This window comes from Fukomys damarensis, unplaced genomic scaffold, assembly GCF_012274545.1.
Source record: "Fukomys damarensis isolate Sample0158 unplaced genomic scaffold, DMR_v1.0_HiC HiC_scaffold_20, whole genome shotgun sequence".
NCBI lineage: Eukaryota > Metazoa > Chordata > Mammalia > Rodentia > Bathyergidae > Fukomys > Fukomys damarensis.
In genome coordinates, this window is record NW_022900932.1 from 37,839,533 (window position 1) to 37,858,391 (window position 18,859).

Below are 18,859 nucleotides of genomic sequence, written 5' to 3' on the forward strand. Positions count from 1 at the left end.
GTCAGAAACTATGCAAAACTGATTTTTTGTGTGTTTGTTTTTGGTTTTTGAGACAGGGCCTCACTATATAGTTGAGATTGACCTGGAATTCACTATGTAGCCCAGGCTGGTCTTGAACTCACAGTGATCCTCCTGCCTCAGCCTCCCTAGTGCTGGGATTACAGGCCTGTGCCACCACGCCTGGCTAAAACTGATTTTTTTCTCTCATTGAGTTTATTGGTAGATTTTAGGTATACAGTAGAGTTACATTCATCATTGGTATCCTGAGCTTTTTAATGTAGTAGAAACTGAGGACAAGCTACATGCCTAACAAGAGAGAAGTAGTTAACTAAAATATGGTTCATTCATAAAATGGAATATACGCATGTCCAAAAGCTCATGTTTCTGAAGAAAATTTAAGTCAGTAGAAAATAGATTTTTATTTTATATTAACTGAAAAAGTATATGGGAATGGACACCTGTTATATAAAATACATAGTTTCAACAAAAGGTACAGAAAAAAAAAGTAAGGCATCTCATATTTTGTTCTTTCCTTTCTGCTCTCTTCCCTGCAGCATTACAATGTCTTCACTCAAATAATGCAATCTGTACCATTCTTGTCATCATGGATTTACGTTTCTTGGCTCCAGTGTTCAGTCAGAGATCCAAGCTGATCAATCAGGGCATCTGTCTCTTTTTCCAGGACATAATGACACTTGGGCGTGTGCCTCAGGTACAGCTTATCAGAGTCATTTCTGGAACTCTGTCTGACTGTACAAACAGTGGGACAAATAAGTTAAAGCTCTTGATGCATCTTTGGATAGAGAGATGAGAAAAATGTTGTTGCCAGTGACCAGGTTCCATGACAAGGGAGGAAGCAACATTCTATATGTGCTGCCCAAGTATAGCCAATTCGGTGGCAGAAGAGTTACAATCACACATAAAACTTAAGAAATACTGAATTAAAGAAAGGGCTACACTGCAAGACTTCCATGATACACATTTTTTCCCAGCTTGGCTTCAGGTATTTATTCAGTGCTGTCATACTCAGCCTCAGTGGCTCAGCAAAGGAATAGAACAGGGTAGGGGTACGCAGTGCATCCTTCTTCAGTCATTGTAACCTCCAAGGTATCTGGTCTTGAGGTCTTCACACCTAGTGGATGACTGACGAGTTCTGGCATGGGGAGAAGTCTGGTGATTTCCACTTCTCCATCACTGTTTCCACCCAGGCATCATGCATGTCAATGGTCCGGTCTCCATCAAAGTTTCCACAGGCCCCACACAGCCTTCCAGCTGTACTTGCAGAGATCCTCCTGCCTCATATTTCTTTTCCATACAACTCTGATTTTTTATTTTTTTAAAGGAATACAGATTCTTTAAATCAGAAATACCACCAGCAGAGCTACCATTCTTTTTTATTATAAGAATTGTCAATGGCCAAGTTCGGATTGCTAACTCTCACAGCTTCCAGCAGTGAGAGCACATATATTACAAGGAGAGGGTCCAGTATACAATGTTTGTCAAGTTTAACCTAATACTAAACTCTTTCTCTTTTTTTTTTCTTTAGAAAAAACCCTGCTAGCATCTCTGCTGATACAACTCTTATTAGAACAGCACAGAAATGCTGTTCTAAGGAATAATGGATCTATCTATGGGTTGTTATTTTCTCCATTGCACTTTGCTGCACTTATAAACTTTCTGCCAATAAAATTCTATGTTTTATTATGTCACTTATACACACACGTGGTCTCCTATATTTAATATATATTGATCTCATATATTTAAAAATAGTCTCATATATTTAAAATATAATGTTTTTACCTGTTCAATAGATCTGAAAAATGACCCAGATAGTCTTTCCTTTCATAAATTTATCAGTAGCATTTAAAATGTATCTTATTATCTTTTTATTCCCCAAAATTTAGAATCAAGAGAACCTCCCCACTTGTCAGTACATATATACATATTTAGTTTTAATTTTAGACCTATATTCTCTGTTTTATATTCTTTGCATAAGGACAGTAAAATTCATCATCTAATTGCTTTTGTGTGTCAGGAGTGATTATTTCTTACCTGTTCCATAAAAATAAATATTGCATTCTGTTGCTATGTAAATGTGTATACACATACATATAGTTTACAAAATAGTGACATTCAAATGGTTTCATACTTTATTTTAATTTTTAAAATTAATATGTGTGTGATGTTCATCATGTCACTGTTTATTAACCACTCTCTGGTATTAAAGTCCTACAGATCTTAGCCATATAAACTTACTTAAGTTGTGGATCCCTCAGTGTTTGACTGAGTAGGTATAATGTATTTATATAGAAAACATTCTGTAAATTTATGTGAAACATATAAATAATGTACTTACTACAGAGCTGTAATAAAACAACCTGTGAGTAATGGAGGCTTTATCATTATTGCAATTGAGGGATTATTAGCCTACTATTATTCTCCATAATGGATAATTGTGTTATCAGTTAAGCAACTTTTGTTGAACCAACAGGACAATAATACACTATTACATCCTTACATAAGAATTTCTATGGAATAAACTCCAAAAAGGAGAACTGCTAAGTCACCAACACACTTATTTTAGATTTTTGTTAACACTGCCTTATTTTTTTTTCTTCAGAAAGGTTTTTCCAGCCATCAAGCTGCCCCTCTGACAAGGCAAGGTGGAAGAGGATTTTCAACACACCCTTGAAGACAGTCAAGAGCCCCAGGGGATGCCTGAAACCATAGAAAATGTTGAAGCCTATATATACTACTTTCCCCATACACACATACCTATGATAAAGTTTAATTTATAATTTAACCATAATAGATTAACCATAGTAACAAAATAGAGAAATGTAAAATATACTGTAATAAAGGCTATGTGAATGCAGTCCCTCTCTTTCAAAACATCTCATTACACTACACTCACCTTTCTTCATGTGGTGTGGGCTGATACGATGACTACGTGATGAAGTGTGGCAAATGATACGGCCACTGGACATACTGCTAGTTTACTACGACCTCTGAAGCTAAGTCCTGAGGCAGACCATACATCTGTGTGATGCCAGTTGGCCGGGGGTAAATCAAACCGCAGAAAGTGAAATGATAAAGTTTACTACTGCAGACCATATGATGGACAGAGAGAACAGTACCGTGAGCTTAGTTTTGAGGTTCCCAGGACCACTCTTATGTTCAGTGACGAGAAGGCCTCACAGATCCCAGAATGTTACAGTTTCTTACAGTTAAAGGATAAAGATTACAGTCAGTGAGGAAAGTGAGCATGGGTTTTAAAGTCCAGAAGAAATCAAATGCAACCTCCTTGGTTTACCTCCCCACAGAGTCTCATGGGGACACACCTAATTCTCCCAGCATCAACGTGTGATGAATATGTACAATACTGCAAACAAAGAAACTACCAGCACCTGCACCTTTGTGTCCAGCGTTATCACTGGGGATGAGTCACATAAGGCAGAGTCCCCTTGAATACCAGGTATTCAGTCTAAAGCCTTCCCCCTTAATCTGCCAAAACACCCCTTATCAAAAATCACATTGAAAAAAAGAAAAAAAAATCACGTTGTCTTCATAAAAGTACCTACTCAAACTACTCAAGCATGGCCCACCTTTTAAAACAAGACGTGTTTCCTTAAAAATAATCATTTGTGCTGGGGATGTAGTGTATTGGCAGTGCACATGCTTAGTATGTGTGAGGCTTAGGGATTAATTCCTAGCATGAATCAACAACAAAAATCCCACAAAAACTATCTTTATAGTCACGCACTCACTTTAGAAAGGTAAATTCTGGCCTCAGGCTTACAAGTACAAAACCAATTTACCAGGAATAAATTCCATGGGCTCAGAGATTATCTTCCAAGACTGGATAGAAGGGATATTCCTGAAGACAGGGTGTGAATAATCAAAGACTGCTGAATTGACGCTTTCCTGCCCAGGGGAGAAAGAGATAGAAGCAGCAAAGACAAGAAGATGGGAAAATAATTAGGGAAAAGAGTGTGAACCTGTATACTTTCAGAGAAGGAAAGGAAGGGATTTTAGTGGAAAAGTAGGTTGAGTCAAATCTGGAAGTCTTAAATGCAGATAAGCATGGGTTTTGGGAAGACGAATCTGGTAGTGGTTTTAAAGATAAGTTGAAGAAGAGTCTGGAACCCAGGAAACCTGACAATAAGGCATGAGACAGGAGGTCTTGAAACAGCATAATAGTCAGGAAAATGAAGAACTGTCCACAAAAAGCTGTCAAAAGTTGCTGAAGATGGATGGACAGAGGAGACAGGAATGAAAAGGTTTCAGGATTTTAGGATTATAAACTCATGTGGTTATAGATGAAAGGCTCTGTTGACAGAAATAGAGATGTCAGGATAATCTCCAGATACATTCATATATTATTTAGTCACCTTATTATGCCTTATTAATGCCAAACTAATTGTCTTCAAAGTGTGGTTCATGAACTACATACTCCATCACCTGAAGGAAGTCATTACAAAATATATTAATCTTTCCCTAAGAACTATCGATTTCTAGAATATGGTTTGGAAGTCTCCATTTTTTACAAGTTCCCAGATATTTTTGTCACCTCTAAAGTTTGAGATTCTCTCTTCTCTATGGGGCCCAGAAAATCAACTACAGTTAAAATTTAAACATATCTCAAATTGTGAAAATAAGGAGGAAAATATGAAGAAACACTTTTTCTTTTCCTGTAGGCAATTCAAGAGCAGAATCTTGTGTTTCAAAGTAGGAATGTGAGTGAGGGTGAAACTACTATTTCATTTTTCTAGGGAGCCAAAAGAAATGGTGCATAGGTCTTATTGTTAGAAAAGCACAACTAAATTCTGCAGACACAGAGCATGTGCTAGTGTATAGATCTATGGCGTGTATTTTGGAAAGAAGTGTACTGAAAGAATATATAGGAAGTAGAGAATCTTCCTCAAATTTTGGCAACCTTTTAAAATGCAAAGGAATTTATAAAATGAAGTTTCATTGCATTGCCATTGGAAGCTCTATGCTCAGTATATGAGGCGAATCAAATATCAAATTTTATTCTCTCATTTTCTTCATTTAGTTTTCTCCCATTCCCTTTCTTTCTCTTTTTGCCTTTCTTTTCTTCCTCCTTTCCTAAATGAGTCATTTACATTCCTTGTTGACAATGCAGAAGACAACGTGTTCCTGAATATGCAGCCTTCTTTAATATAATTTTGATGATCTCTTTCATTAAGTTTTACTATTCTTCTGAAAATCTGGCAAACGCTATGATCCATGCTATCTCCATTAAATGTATTAAAAGAGCACTCAATCTGAAAGTTAGTTAACAATTCTCTAAATAAATTATATTTGAGATGCTGCATATAAAATATGATAATTTTGTGAGCAAATCAAATTATACATAATATTTTAATGTTCTGTTAGATAAAGTTCAACTGAGTAAAAAAAAAGCATAAACTTTAGAGCTAGACAGATCGCAATTTGATTTATGGCTTCATATTCAGGAATTAGGCTTTCTGAGTACATTATTAGATTCCCATCCATTATCATTGTTTCTAAATGGGGCATTATTGGTATTTGAGGCAAGATAATTCTTTGTTGAGATAAGTAGTTCTCAGCATTTCAAGACAGTTCCTACTCCTATACCCCTCTTTCTTTTCACTATTAAATATTAGTACCATTGCCATCTCTAGTGTTTCCTCCACCAAATATCCCTCTGAATTTGTGAACGCCCCTTTGGAAAGTGGTGATGCTCCTAGTTAAGAGTGCACTAAATGTATTACAATAATACCTTTCTGAGTTGAGAAGTTCAAATGAGAGCATTTCTTCTGCTACTTTTGAGTAAACAAGGTAGTTATGAGAACACACTGAGGTCATTCAGACCTGGGCTGTATCCCAGGTCTGTCAATAGGTGTCTGTGTGTAGCAAATTGCTTAGTCTAAGTGAGAGCATCTCATTTATAAAATTTCAGTAGGAGAAAGCTGTGACTCAGGATTATTATAGGATCCTGTGAAGTCACGTGTGCTAAGCACTAAGCCCTGAACCTGTGCAGGTGCAGCACTCAGTCACGCCAGCCATAGTTATCGCCATGATGATTAAAGCCAGATGCCTGGGATTAAGGAGAGGGGAAGTGGGTAGGAAATAGGACACCTAGTCCAAGAAATTTTACAAAAACAGGTAAGGAAGAAATAAAAAGTAGCTCTTGAAAGTAAAGGTGTCAGCTCCCAGGCCCCCAACCCACTAAAACGGCACACTGCAGTATGTATATTCTGAAGACAGTGCAGAGAGCAGCAAAGGAAAGCTGAAGCTGATATCCAAGAGGATCAAAAGAACGACATTAGGCGATGTGATAATGAAATCAAAAGGCTTGGGCACACAGAGACAAGAAGAGATCACAGGTGTTCCACTGTGGTTTTTCCAAAGAAGAAAGTACATTTCCTTGTGTGCACTGAGCCTGCCCAATTTCACTGGGATATTCATCCACCCTTCGCTTTCTTCATGTCTCTCTAAAATAAATGATGGCCAGCGACAAACAGAGCTGCTTTAATGTTATCAAACTCCAGAGAAAGGACTCTGGCATTGAATGTGCTGGCTAAAATAAGAGAAAGCTTTCTACTAGAAAGCTACGCAATCTCTGCTGAAACTTGCTCCTAAAACTAATCTTTCCTTTAGAGCTCTGACATTTGATAGCATTTCAAGGACCACTTTTTCATTTTACTTAAGTACCTTTTCAGTGATTTGTTTTTAACTTTCAGTCGTCCTTTATTTTCTTCTACCTTCTATGACTTTAAAAAACCTTTTTAGTTCAGATTCATTCTGATGTCCTTCCAGTCTCTAATCTTACCTTCTTCTTTTTGTTTTTTTGGGTTTTGTTTTTGTTTTTGTTTTTTTGGGTACTGGGGAGCAATCTAATCTTACCTTCTTATACCAGGAAGTATTTTTTTTCCAAGAGTTTCATGATAACTCTCATAAAAACTGCAGAGTTTTTTTCATATTCTATGGGAAAACTCAGACATCACACACAAAAAAATGGCCTCTGATTTCTAGAAGATAGAACTTTGTCTCTTCTTGTGTACTTTGTCAGTTTTTTTAATTTAAAGGCAAAAAAAAAAACCCTATGGAATTAGAAAAAATGGTAACATTATAAGTCATGTTTCAAATATTAAAAAGGGAAAATAAACTTTTAAAAAGGACAGTGCTATACTAAATCTGTATAAAATGATTAAAAAGTTAAAAATAGTTATGAAATATGAACTCTTTTCATATTTCCACTCTACTTTTCTAGGTCCTTCTGAAGTGGTGAGTTCAGGAGACTCTGCTAACCTACCCTTACTTGGAGGTGTACCACACAGTCCTTGAGGAGTCTTTCAGATAACAATTTACATGACTTATTTTATATAAGTTACTCTCAAACTTATTAAAAAATAGGATGTGCCTTTATGGAATACCTATTGATCTCCCACAAAACTAGTGCTCTGTAAAACAATGTGGCAAAAGATGAGAGTTTATATTTTTGTTGCTACAAAATTGAAAGTTAAAATTTTTTTTTTGTTTTTTGTTTTTTGAGACAGGGTCTCACTATGCAGTTGAAACTGACCTAGAACTCATAGCGATCCTCCTGCCTCAGCCTCCCGAGTGCTGGGATTAGAGGCATGCCCAGTTTAAAGATTTTTAATTTTTAAAACTTCTAATTAATTGATGACTAAGATTTTTGTTAAATACAAAAACACAAGTTTGGATATCACAGTAGTTATAATGAAGTCAACTTAGTGTAAATGTTTTTAAGGACATACTCTCAATATCTGACTTATCACAGATTGATGGCAGTCTGCAAAGGATTGGTCCATGGAAATTACAGAGGAGCAGTTGCCTCCCCTCCTTAGCACTCCCCTTAACCCTTGTAGAATACATATTACTAGCAAGAGGATAATGGCAAAAATAAATAAGGTTTTTCCCATTCTCTAAAACCAGAATATTAGGAACATGCCGTGCTGAAAGCAACATTATTTTCTTGACTAATTTTTATCAAAGCCATTTTTCTAAATAAATAATACTGTGATATTTCAAAGTAAAAATCAGCTTAAAATATAAACCATCTCAGTAAACTGACATTTTAAACACATCTTCAACATAAAATCCTTTTCCCCAAGAGGTAGGTATTTAGCCATAGTGAAAAGATAGCCAAATTCTTACCATTATCTTTTCTAAAAAACCTGCACAAAACCATTCAGAGATGGATTACAATTCTCCCATTTTCTGCCAAAACACTGATGTTCATAAGACATGCAAACTTAAAGTATGGTTAAACAGCAAAGGCAACATTGTTCCTTAAATAGTAAAGTTGGCTGTTTTAATTTAATTAACTGTTGAACAAGACCTATGTCTTGCTGTGTGCTTTTTACATAAAAGCTAAAAAAAAAAAAAAAGCAACAATAATACAGCATTTTGGAGCAATTAAATAAGAATAGTGTAAATGAAACTAAAATTATTGGACTGACCCGAAATGAGAATAATTATTTGAGCATCATTAAATATAGATAGCTATCTGTTTTTTACAAGTACAAGAAGTAGAAAAGGTACAAGGTAACTAACAACCAGCATCCAGGAACTGTTCCATATGTAACTTTGTTCCCAAGTGGTGATATTCAAGATATATGCACAGAAAAATTAATAGAACTAACCAGGTATCTATGACCTTGCAATATTTCTACCATGGAGACTAAAATGACGGGATGAGGAAGACGATGCAGATGATAGCGATAATGAAGTCAGGGAGCAGAGTGATGATGGAGATGAAAGTGAGGTGGATACGACAAGGACAACGGGATTGAGGATGACGGTGACAACAGGAACAACTGGGGCGACGATGAGACAGGGACAACAGATAATAGCGACAAAGATGACAATGATGGTGGAGATTTGAAGATGACGTAAGACAGTGGTGGCAGCTTCTGTGAGTCTGACACAAAAGGTGTCATACATAACTAACCCTTAATTTTTATGACCTTCCCATGGGATGGGTGCTACCATGATTTCTATTTCACAGGTTGGAGGCTGCAGTGCTATAGAGGGTAGGGCTATATAGTGGACTCCAGTGCAGGAGCTAACTAGGACCCAGGCTCTGCCTGATCGGAGAGTATAGGCCGTTGTTTGCTAAGCTACATCACTACCTGCTATGCACAGTACTGACTGGAGGTTCCGTAACACAAGTCTGTTGGATGCATTCATGCATGGAATCTAAAGAGGCCAAGTGGTCCAGTGCCTATTTCAAATATATTAATGTTTATCCAGGTTAGATCTTTAACTGATCACTTTTTTTTTGGGGTACTGGGGATCGAACTCAGACCTTGCTCTTGAGAGGCAGGCAGTGGAACCACTGAACTAAATCCCAGGCCCTGTTTGATCACTTATTAAAGGCCAACATTTGAGATTTAGCTGTCTCAGTTCTTTTTGTGGACTGAGTTCCATTATCTTTAAAATCCATTCCAAAATGGTTCTCAAATTATCTCTCAAATATTTAAAAAATGATTACCTCTTCCTACATAAATACATTCCTTGCCACAGTTCTCCTAGTATCCAAGTTTCCTAGGCTGGAAACATGAACTCATCTGACTCCTCTCTCTCACTTTTTCTATCAAAGCAGTTTGTGATATCTGTTAATATATCTTCAATATTTCTGCCAGACTCATCATTTCCTCTCTATTCCAACTTCCAGCTTTCCAGAACTTCATCACCTGAAGCTCAAGTGCTGATTTTAACTATGTGACTGGGTTTGATCATATCACATGTTTCTTCACTGATTATCTCTTCAGGCTCAAAACCTCATTCAAAACACCTTTTATGTAGGGATCTCCAATATGTAGCTCCAATTTATTTCTCCCTTACCTCCCTCTAGTCTTTAATGATGCTTGGGCAGGTTGACACACTTGAACTCTGTCCACTGCCCAATCCCTCAGATTAAAAAATAAACTCACAATGTCCAGGGCTTTTCTATCCTCACCTCACCTTTCTAACTTCATGTCTTATAACCCTCTGACTCCCACAGCTTGCTGGACATTCCACGATAACAATTTTGTCACTCTGAAGTGTTCTCCTCATAGTTCCTCTGTAACATCTTTTTTCTTTTCCTTTTCCTTTTCCTCATCCTCAGATCGGTTCATTCCTCCTTCTCTATTTAGAATCAGGAATAGTAGGTGAATCTCAACTTACTTCTGCACTATTGCAGGTGCAGTCAGCAAAGTCATTGAGTGCTTTAAACTCTTAATTGGTCTTTTTTCATATCCTAGAAAATAGCACAGGGAATGGCCTAGAAGAGGTTTGTGAATGCTCACTGAATGGATAAATTAATAAATAACTGTTTACATCAAATGTGCTCTGTTCATCCCTGCACAGAGCATTTATTACGTCCTCCCTACCATCTTTTGACTATGGAAGCCCATTTCTTTAAGGACACTGAGGCTATTTGTCCAAACTGGCTCAAGTTGACTTCTCCCTCTTTCCTGACTTAACAGAGCTATAGTCCTCACCCTGTCTGTCTGTCTGTCTGTCTGTCATCATCTATCTATCTATTCACCAATTCATTCTCTCAAGCCCAAGTACCCGGGTTTGAATTCCACTTTCATCATCAACTAGTTTCTGTTTCTTCATCTGTAAAATGAACAATGACAACCATTACTAGTATTAGTATTAAGTGTAAATGAGCACATAGTAAGTGCTTAATAATGTTAGCTAGAGTTATTAATGGGACCTTAAATACATTTGATTCTTTAAAAAATTTATATAATTCTATCATGGTACAGAACCGAGATAGACATATAGCAAGTATTCAACAACTTCTTGTTGGCTTTAATTATAACAGAGCAGAAAATATCCTTTCTTTGACTCTAATTTCCCCTTACTTTGTCTTAAACAAGCAGTAAGCATCCTATATAATTAATTCCTATCATTTTCATAAAACAAATAAACCTTCATGACATGAGTGCTGCAAAGCATTTTCATGTTTCTACCTGAAATAGTAAGAAGTACATATTTTAATGGCCTACTTTACACCTAAGGAAAATTATATTCAGCTTTCCAATCTGAAAAATGGAGTTAATTTGCATATTAACCTTTTAGGGGGATTGTGAAGGTTAAATTAGGTAATCCATGTAAAAGGCAAGCATAAAAATTAATGTCAATTTTAGAAATAAGAGTAACACCATTATCACCATCACTGGATTATCTAAGAAAAGAACTTGAACTAGAAATAAGAGCAGTTGATTCTTGGAATAGTTTTTTATTATGTTAAAAATTAGACTGATATTTCTTAGCCTTTCCCATTTTGAGAAAAGTAATCCATGTTCTTTGTCTTTGGCCTTATGAGAAACCCATTTCTTAATTATTTTTTTCTTATCAGTCATTATTCTCTCTCTCTCTCTCTGCACATTCTTTTATTTTCTATTTTTTAAAAGAAATATGGTGGTAGGAGAAAAGTAAATGTAATACATAAATACAAATTCATCAACAGAACATAATAAAAGGTTTCTTCCTTAGAACTTGTACAGCATATTCTTTATAATAAATTGTTGCATTATGCTACTTTTCTACAAAATTGTACATTCATCATGTGTTCACCTATTAGTTTGAGCTCTTTTGCTAGTAAACTTATGCCTATTCATCCTTGATCTACTATAGTTTTATATTATGGAGTTTTCGTATTGTACTTTCCTTTCTGGAATATTACGTAATTTGCACAGGCTTTATTTTCCTCATTAACAATATATTTCTATTTTATTTTTGCCTCTGAGAGGATGAGAAATGTCACCTTGTATAGGACCTTTAAATCTTGTAAGCATATTCTGAATTCTTTTACCTAGCTAATCAATTAAGTACAAATTCTTTGACATACCTTTGTGCTGAATTTGATAGGTTCTTCGAAGTAGATGCCTAATGGTTGGTAATTATCCTTTCGGAGAAAGTTTTAGTCAATTTCATCCTGTCCTAATGCTTTTATGAGACTTTAGATAAATTCCTACTTCTTTAACTTTAGTCAAATTCATACTTTTCTAAGATGCTTACAGGACTGAAGTCAGCATTGTTCATTACTGTATGTTTGTGTACCTGAGTATATGGTGAGAATGAACACATATGTATGTGGCATACATTAACAATGAAAATTATGTTGGTGTGCTATAATACAAAGACACACCTAATGACATCAAAATAATTTGCTTTTAGTTATCAAAATTAATCAACTCAGTTCTAAAATCTGTTCATTTCTCCTTCCAATTCTGTCAGCTTTTGCCTCACATATTTTGGAGCTCTATTCATAAACGTATATATATTTATAATTGTTGTTACATATTCCTGACCTACTAATCCTTTATCATGAAGTATGCCTCTTTGTAGCATCTTTCTTACCTTAATTTCTATTTTGTCTCATACTGTAACTGCTGCAGCTTTCTTATGATTACTCTTTGTTTGGTATGTTTTGATCCATTCACTTACTTAAAACTGATCTGTGACTTTGAAATTAAATTGTCTCTGCAGCTCTTGCAGTGGGCCCTCAGGGTGGGCGGGCACTGGGAGCATGGGGCTGCAGGGAGCTGTGTACCTCCTTTGGTGGCCCAGGCAAGTGCAGATACCTGCTTGCTGGGAAAGATGTGTTCAATATTCTCATATTCTCACGCACAACTTGGCAAATCAGAAGATGGAAGGCTGATTTATACTGGGAATTTGGCCCGTGCAATGTTTGGTTTGAAATGTTTCTCTTATTCTACAAGGGTTCAGACTTGCATGTCTACCATACATTTTTTTTCACAAAGCAATACTATATTTGGAACTCTGCCTTTACAAATCCTATTTTATGGTGTTATCAGAAGCTTTACGGTGATTACCCCCAGCAGTGCTTCATTTTGTTTCAAAAGGCACTGTCATTTGGTTGTACCATGAGGCCAAAACATACACTTATAAAGCCATTACTTACAATATTGTGCTTTCAGAAATGAGCACAGTGTTTCACCAAAATGACATGAAGATTCCAAATAGCACACATCTGTTGACCACATTTTATGCTAAAACAAAATCACTATTAGTTAAAACAATGCTCTTTCCAAACCGTGAAGATTATAACCATCTAATGGGTTATGACAAACCATTTACTTTTGGTATAGAAGAAGACAGTGAAAAGAAACAGCTTGGGGATGAGAAATGAGCCTGCTGTTTTTATGTTTGTGCTTCAGTGTAATTCATATTTGCAGGTGTAAGATTGCCTTTACTTTTGTATTGTTAGTCATTGTTAAAATGATTTGAAACTATCAGAGCTTCTATTAATTCTCAGAGAATGATCCTTAGAATTAGCTATGTTTTGAAGATAAAAAAGGTCTCATATTTGTTAAAAAGTGTGAGATCCACACATGCTGTTATATGCATGGATGATGTAAGTGTGACTGCCCCTAAACTAGGAATCAGATGTCAGAAGCAAACAGGAGTGTTGTGTTTTTCCTTATGTTTAGATATCTCGAGGTGTATGAATATTCTTTTCACGCATAAAAACATTTTGAGAGTCACTGTTGCCCAAATAAGAACGTCCATGTATAGTTTGTGGTCTGTTATGAGAGAAAGGAAGGAGCAAGGGAAATATCCCCTTCCACGTCACATTCCCAGTGACCCACCTCTTCCAATCAGGCTTCAACTCCTAACAACATATTCAGCTGTGAACTCATCAATGGATTAATCCACTGAAATAAATTCACAAGATGCAAAACCAGGAAACAAGTTCACCAGATACTGCTGCTCTTCAAAGCACAGATAGTGAGGAACAGAAAGACCTGCACCGGACTCTGCAGTGAGCTCCAGGCCTTACATCATCTACCGGATCCTCTGGCTCTCCAGCAGGCAGACAGCCATTTTGCATTCCTTTACTGATTTTGCTGCAGCCATTAGCCCCACCGGAGCCGCAGCTCCTCCAATGCAAATATTTTGTACACCTACTGTGATAACAAGAAATTCCCTATTTCAATTAATATTACACTCTATTTAATATAGAAGGGATCACCTGGGACGCTGTATATTTTCTTCATACCAAGGAGGGACTTTAAAAAGTTATGCTTCAATTTCTATATATATTTCCACTCCATGAAACTGCCAATACACAAAGGAGTTATTTGCAGAGGATATGATGATGAGTACTCTTGCTGCAGAGCTCTGAAAGAAGAAACTGTGGATACAACAGTAGCCTTCTCCTTCAAGGAATACTATTTGCTAAGGGTCGATACAGTTGTGCTGCAGAAGCCATCACTGGGGATACTGAAGAAAGGCTTCTCTGTCTGAACTTTACCATTAAGCACCTCCTTCATTTAAATTAGAATAAAGAGAATACTTTTTATTTTTCAATAAATAAATAAATAGCCTCTGCAGGCATCGTCTTATTTTTCAAAATCTAGTTTGCCAATATCTTTCTTTTGACTGAGATGCTGAATTACTCACATTAAATTAACATGGTCGGATTTACATTTTTCATTTTGCTATTTGTTTTCTCTCCTTTTTTTGGTTCTATTTTTCCTTTGCTGCCATTTTTGTGTATGATAAATATATTTTTAGTGCACTATTTTAATTTCTGTATTAATTTTAATAATCATATTTGGAATTACTTTAACAATAAATTCTTTAATAGTTAAAATATGCATTCTTTCATAAACCATGGTAGACAAATAATACATGGTCTTACAGTGATTACAGAAAATTTGTTTCTTTTTTTAAAGTTTATTGGTACATTTTAGGTATACAATACAGTTACATTCATCACTGGGATCTTGCACCTTTATATGACTTATCTTGGTTGTTATTTTTTCCCCATTCCCCTGCCCCCCCTTCACTCTTTGCATCTTTCCCTGATTACAAAGATATTGTTTCCATGTTTTTCATTTTCTCATATTTTTTCTTTTCCCTTTTTACCTTTCCCCTACCCTTCACATATCCTCTACTCTTTTAGACTTTTTCTTCCTATTATACAATATCAATTATGCATATTGATCCTTAATTACACTTTTAGTTTTCTTTTTTAGAGACAGGGTCTCACTATGTAGTTGAGACTGACCTGGAACTCACTATGTAGTCCAGACTGGTCTCGAACTCACAATGATCCTCCTGCCTCAGCCTCCCAAATGCTGGGATTACAGGCATGCACCACTAAACTTTTAGTTTTTTAAAGAAGAGAAACTATTTAGTATTTTCACATGTGTATCTTACTAATTTCACTTAAGAATATGACCTTAACATGCATCCACTTAGCTATAAATATCTCCAGTTTCTCGTTCTTTATGGCTGAGTAGTACTCCATTTTATAAAAAAAAAAATTATTCTTTATCCAGTCTCCAGTTGACAGGCAATTCCAAATTTTAGCAATTACAAACTGTGCCACTATAAACATGGGTGAGCATATAGTGCTGTGCTAGGACTGAATTCTTTTGGAAAGATACCCAGCAGAGGAATAGCTGGGTCAAATGGGACTTCTAATCCTAGGTGTCTGAGGTATCTCCATACTGATTTCCACAGTGGTTTCACCAGTCTGCACTCCTACCAACAATGAAGAATGAAGGAGGGTTCCTTTCTCCCCACAAACCTTCCAGCATTTGTTATTGGTTGATTTCATGAGAGCAGCCATTCTTTCTGGGGTGAGGTAAAATCTGTGTTGTTTTCATCTGCATCTCTCGAGAAACTAGTGATGTTGAACATTTTTTCATATGTTTATTTTCTGAATTTACTTCTTTGAGAAATATCTGTGCATTTCAGATGCCTAATTTTTGAATTTTGTTGTATCTTTCCCTGGTTTTGGAATGAAAGTAACACTTGTTTCCAGGAATGATTTTGGAAGTATTACTTCTCTTTCAATTTCACCGAAAAGTTTAAAGTGTAGTGGCAGTAGTTCCTCTCTAAATGTTTTGTAGAATTCAGCAGTAAAGCCATTAGGACCTGGGTTTTTCTTTGTTGGTAAATTTTTAATTATGTTCTCAATTTCACTGATTGCAACTGGGGTGTTTAGACTTTTTATATCTTCTTCATTCAAGTTTGGTAATTCACATGTATCTTGGAATCTGTCCATTTCTTCTGTTTTTTCCATTTTATTAGAGTACAGGTTCTCAAAGTAGGTATTGATGATCCTCTGGATTTCTGCTGGATCTGTCATGACTTCACCTTTTTCATTCCTAATTGCATGGATTTGAGCCTTTTCATTCCTTTTTTGATAAGGTTGGCTAAGAAACTTATAATACATAATTGTGAAGTATCAGTCAAGGAATTAAACCAAGGACTGTACCAGCAACAATAATAGAAAGCAAAAGACATTTAAGCAAGACACAGTCTTCCAGCTTACCAAAGGCAAATCCTGGGGGAAACAAGGTGGAAAAGTCTGATAATCAACCACCTAGACACCCTGAACTTATAGCACAGGAAGCAAATAGACAGATGAATGAGTCTCTAGAAAAATTCAAAACAGAAATAATTTCCCAGAGAACTATACAGATGATGAGCAGAATAAAAGGTATGATTAGAGTCTCTAGAACAAAAAGTGATAAAAAGAAATAGATGAATTCAGGACCAGGATGGAAGCCATGAATGCTCAGCATAGGAAAGACATGGAAACTATGAATGCTGAACACAGGAAAGAAATGGAATCAATGAAACAGATTCAAACAGACACTCAGGGATTAAAAACCCTATTGAAAGTATACACAACAGACTGAACCAATCTGAAGACAGAATATCAGATATAGAAGACAGGATGGTGGTCAGTGGCCAGGAAAAGAGAGATCTCTTAAAAATATTAAGGGACCATGAGAAATCAATCCAACAACTCCTAGATGATGCAAAGAAGAATAATATAAGATTGTTTGGAGTCCATAAAAAAAGCAGGAGAAAGTACAAATGACATAAAAAAAAAAAAACTGTTGACAGAATTAAAGACAGATAACTTTCCAAACAGAGCAAAAGAATTTGACATATAGATAAGTGAGGCATATAGGACTCCAAACAGCCATGATAAAAAAAAATCCACATATAGACATAATAATCAAGACCCCAGAAATCCAACAGATGAACAAAATACTACAAGCAGTTAGAGAAAAGAAACACATCACATGCAAAGGAAAGCCGATCAGAATCACAGCAGACTTTTCAACACAAATCCTCAAGTCAAAGAAAACCTAGAGTGAGGTATTTCAAGCTCTAAAAGAAAACAACCTCCAACCTAGCCTGATGTATCCTGGAAAACTATCTTTCAAAATTGATGTGGAAATAAGATTTTTTTCATGACAAAGAATATCTAAAATACTTCAGGAATACTGAACCAGCACTACAAACAATTTTTTTAAATATCCTAGAAAAAGACAATGAAGGTCACAACTCCAGGACGCCCAACAGAGCAACTCCAAAAGACAAGAAATTAAAGGGAAAGGGGGAAAAATAAAGAAGAGCGTACAACAGGAAAATAACACAGCAATAATACATCAATACATACCAGTTATTACCATCAATGTTAATGCCCTAAATTCACCAATCAGAAGAAATAGACTGGCAGAAAGGATTAAGAAGCAAAATCCAACAATATGCCGAATATAAGAAAAACACCTAGTTCCAAAAGAAACTCATAGACTGAAGGATGGAAAATTGTTCTACATGTTACAGGAACCCAAAAAAGCAGAGATAGCTATCTTATTTGAAGACAAAGTAAATTTCAAACCAAAACTAATTAAGAGAGAGAAAGAATGTCACTACAACCTGGTAAAGGAAACAATCCAAGAGGAAGAGATGAGAATAACAAATATATATGTGCCAAATACTAGTGCCCCCAATTATACAAAACAAATATTAAGGGACATGAAAAACCAAATAAGCATTAATACAATTGTAGTGGGGGACCTTAATATCCCACTGTCACAAATAGACAGATCATATAGACAAAAAACATACAACAAAATACTAGAACTGAACCATGCTTTTGAACAAATTAACTTAATGGACATCTACAGAGTGTTCCACCCCATAATATCAGAATATACATTCTTTTCGGCTGCACATGGGTCATTCTCAAAGATAGACTATATACTACATCATAGAACATGTTTAAGTAAATACAAAAGAACTGAAGTTATCCCATGTATATTATTAGACCATAGTGCAATTAAACTGGAGATCAATAGCATAAGAAACTGCAAGAACTTCACAAACACATGGAAATTGAATAACACTCTTTTGAACAGCCAATGGGTAACAGAGCAAATTAAAGAAGAAATTAGACAGATTTCTATAATTTAATGATAATGCGAGTACAACATACAGGAATCTATGAGACACATGAAAGCAGTTCTATGAGGGAAATTCATAGCAATGAATATCCACACTAGGAAAACAGAGTGAGTTCAAATAAATAACCTAATGCTGAATCTTAACCTCCTAGAAAAAGAAGAGCAAGAGAAACCTAAAGCTTGTACAAGGGAGGAAATCATAAAGATCAGAGCAGAAATCAATGCAACGGAGACTAAGAGAATGATACAAAAAAAAAAAAATCAACAAATTGGAAGGGTAGGGGAAAGGTAACAAGGGAAGGAAAAAAATAGGAGAAAATGAAAAAATGGAAATAAAATGTTTGTAAATGGGGAGGGGAAGAGGGAGTGAAGGGAGGGCAGGGACAAGGGGAAAAAATGAGAACCAAGACCTGTCATGTAAAGTACAAGATCCCAATGATGAATGTAACTGTACTGTATAAGTAAAATATACCAATAAACTCAATGAAGAAAAAAAAAGAATTAAAAAAATCAACAAATTGAAGAGTTTTTTTAAAGAATAAATAAAATCAGAAAATTTGTTTCTCATTGATTCTCCTTCCCACTCATTGTATTATTGCATA

At 35.7% G+C, this 18,859-nt stretch overlaps 2 protein-coding genes across 11 annotated transcripts in view; one reads left to right on the forward strand and one right to left on the reverse strand.

The window, feature by feature from the left end:
- Positions 1 to 13,168, forward strand: part of LOC104848840 (transmembrane protein 70, mitochondrial-like) — a 50,648-nt gene extending 37,480 nt beyond the window's left edge. Inside the window, 2 exon segments of the mRNA XM_010605018.1 lie at positions 12,505 to 12,852; positions 12,854 to 13,168. Of these exon segments, the coding sequence (XP_010603320.1) occupies positions 12,505 to 12,852; positions 12,854 to 13,168 (663 nt within the window).
- Positions 1 to 18,859, reverse strand: part of Rnls (renalase, FAD dependent amine oxidase) — a 312,949-nt gene that overhangs the window by 198,490 nt on the left and 95,600 nt on the right. The gene's annotated exons all lie outside the window — the stretch shown is intronic.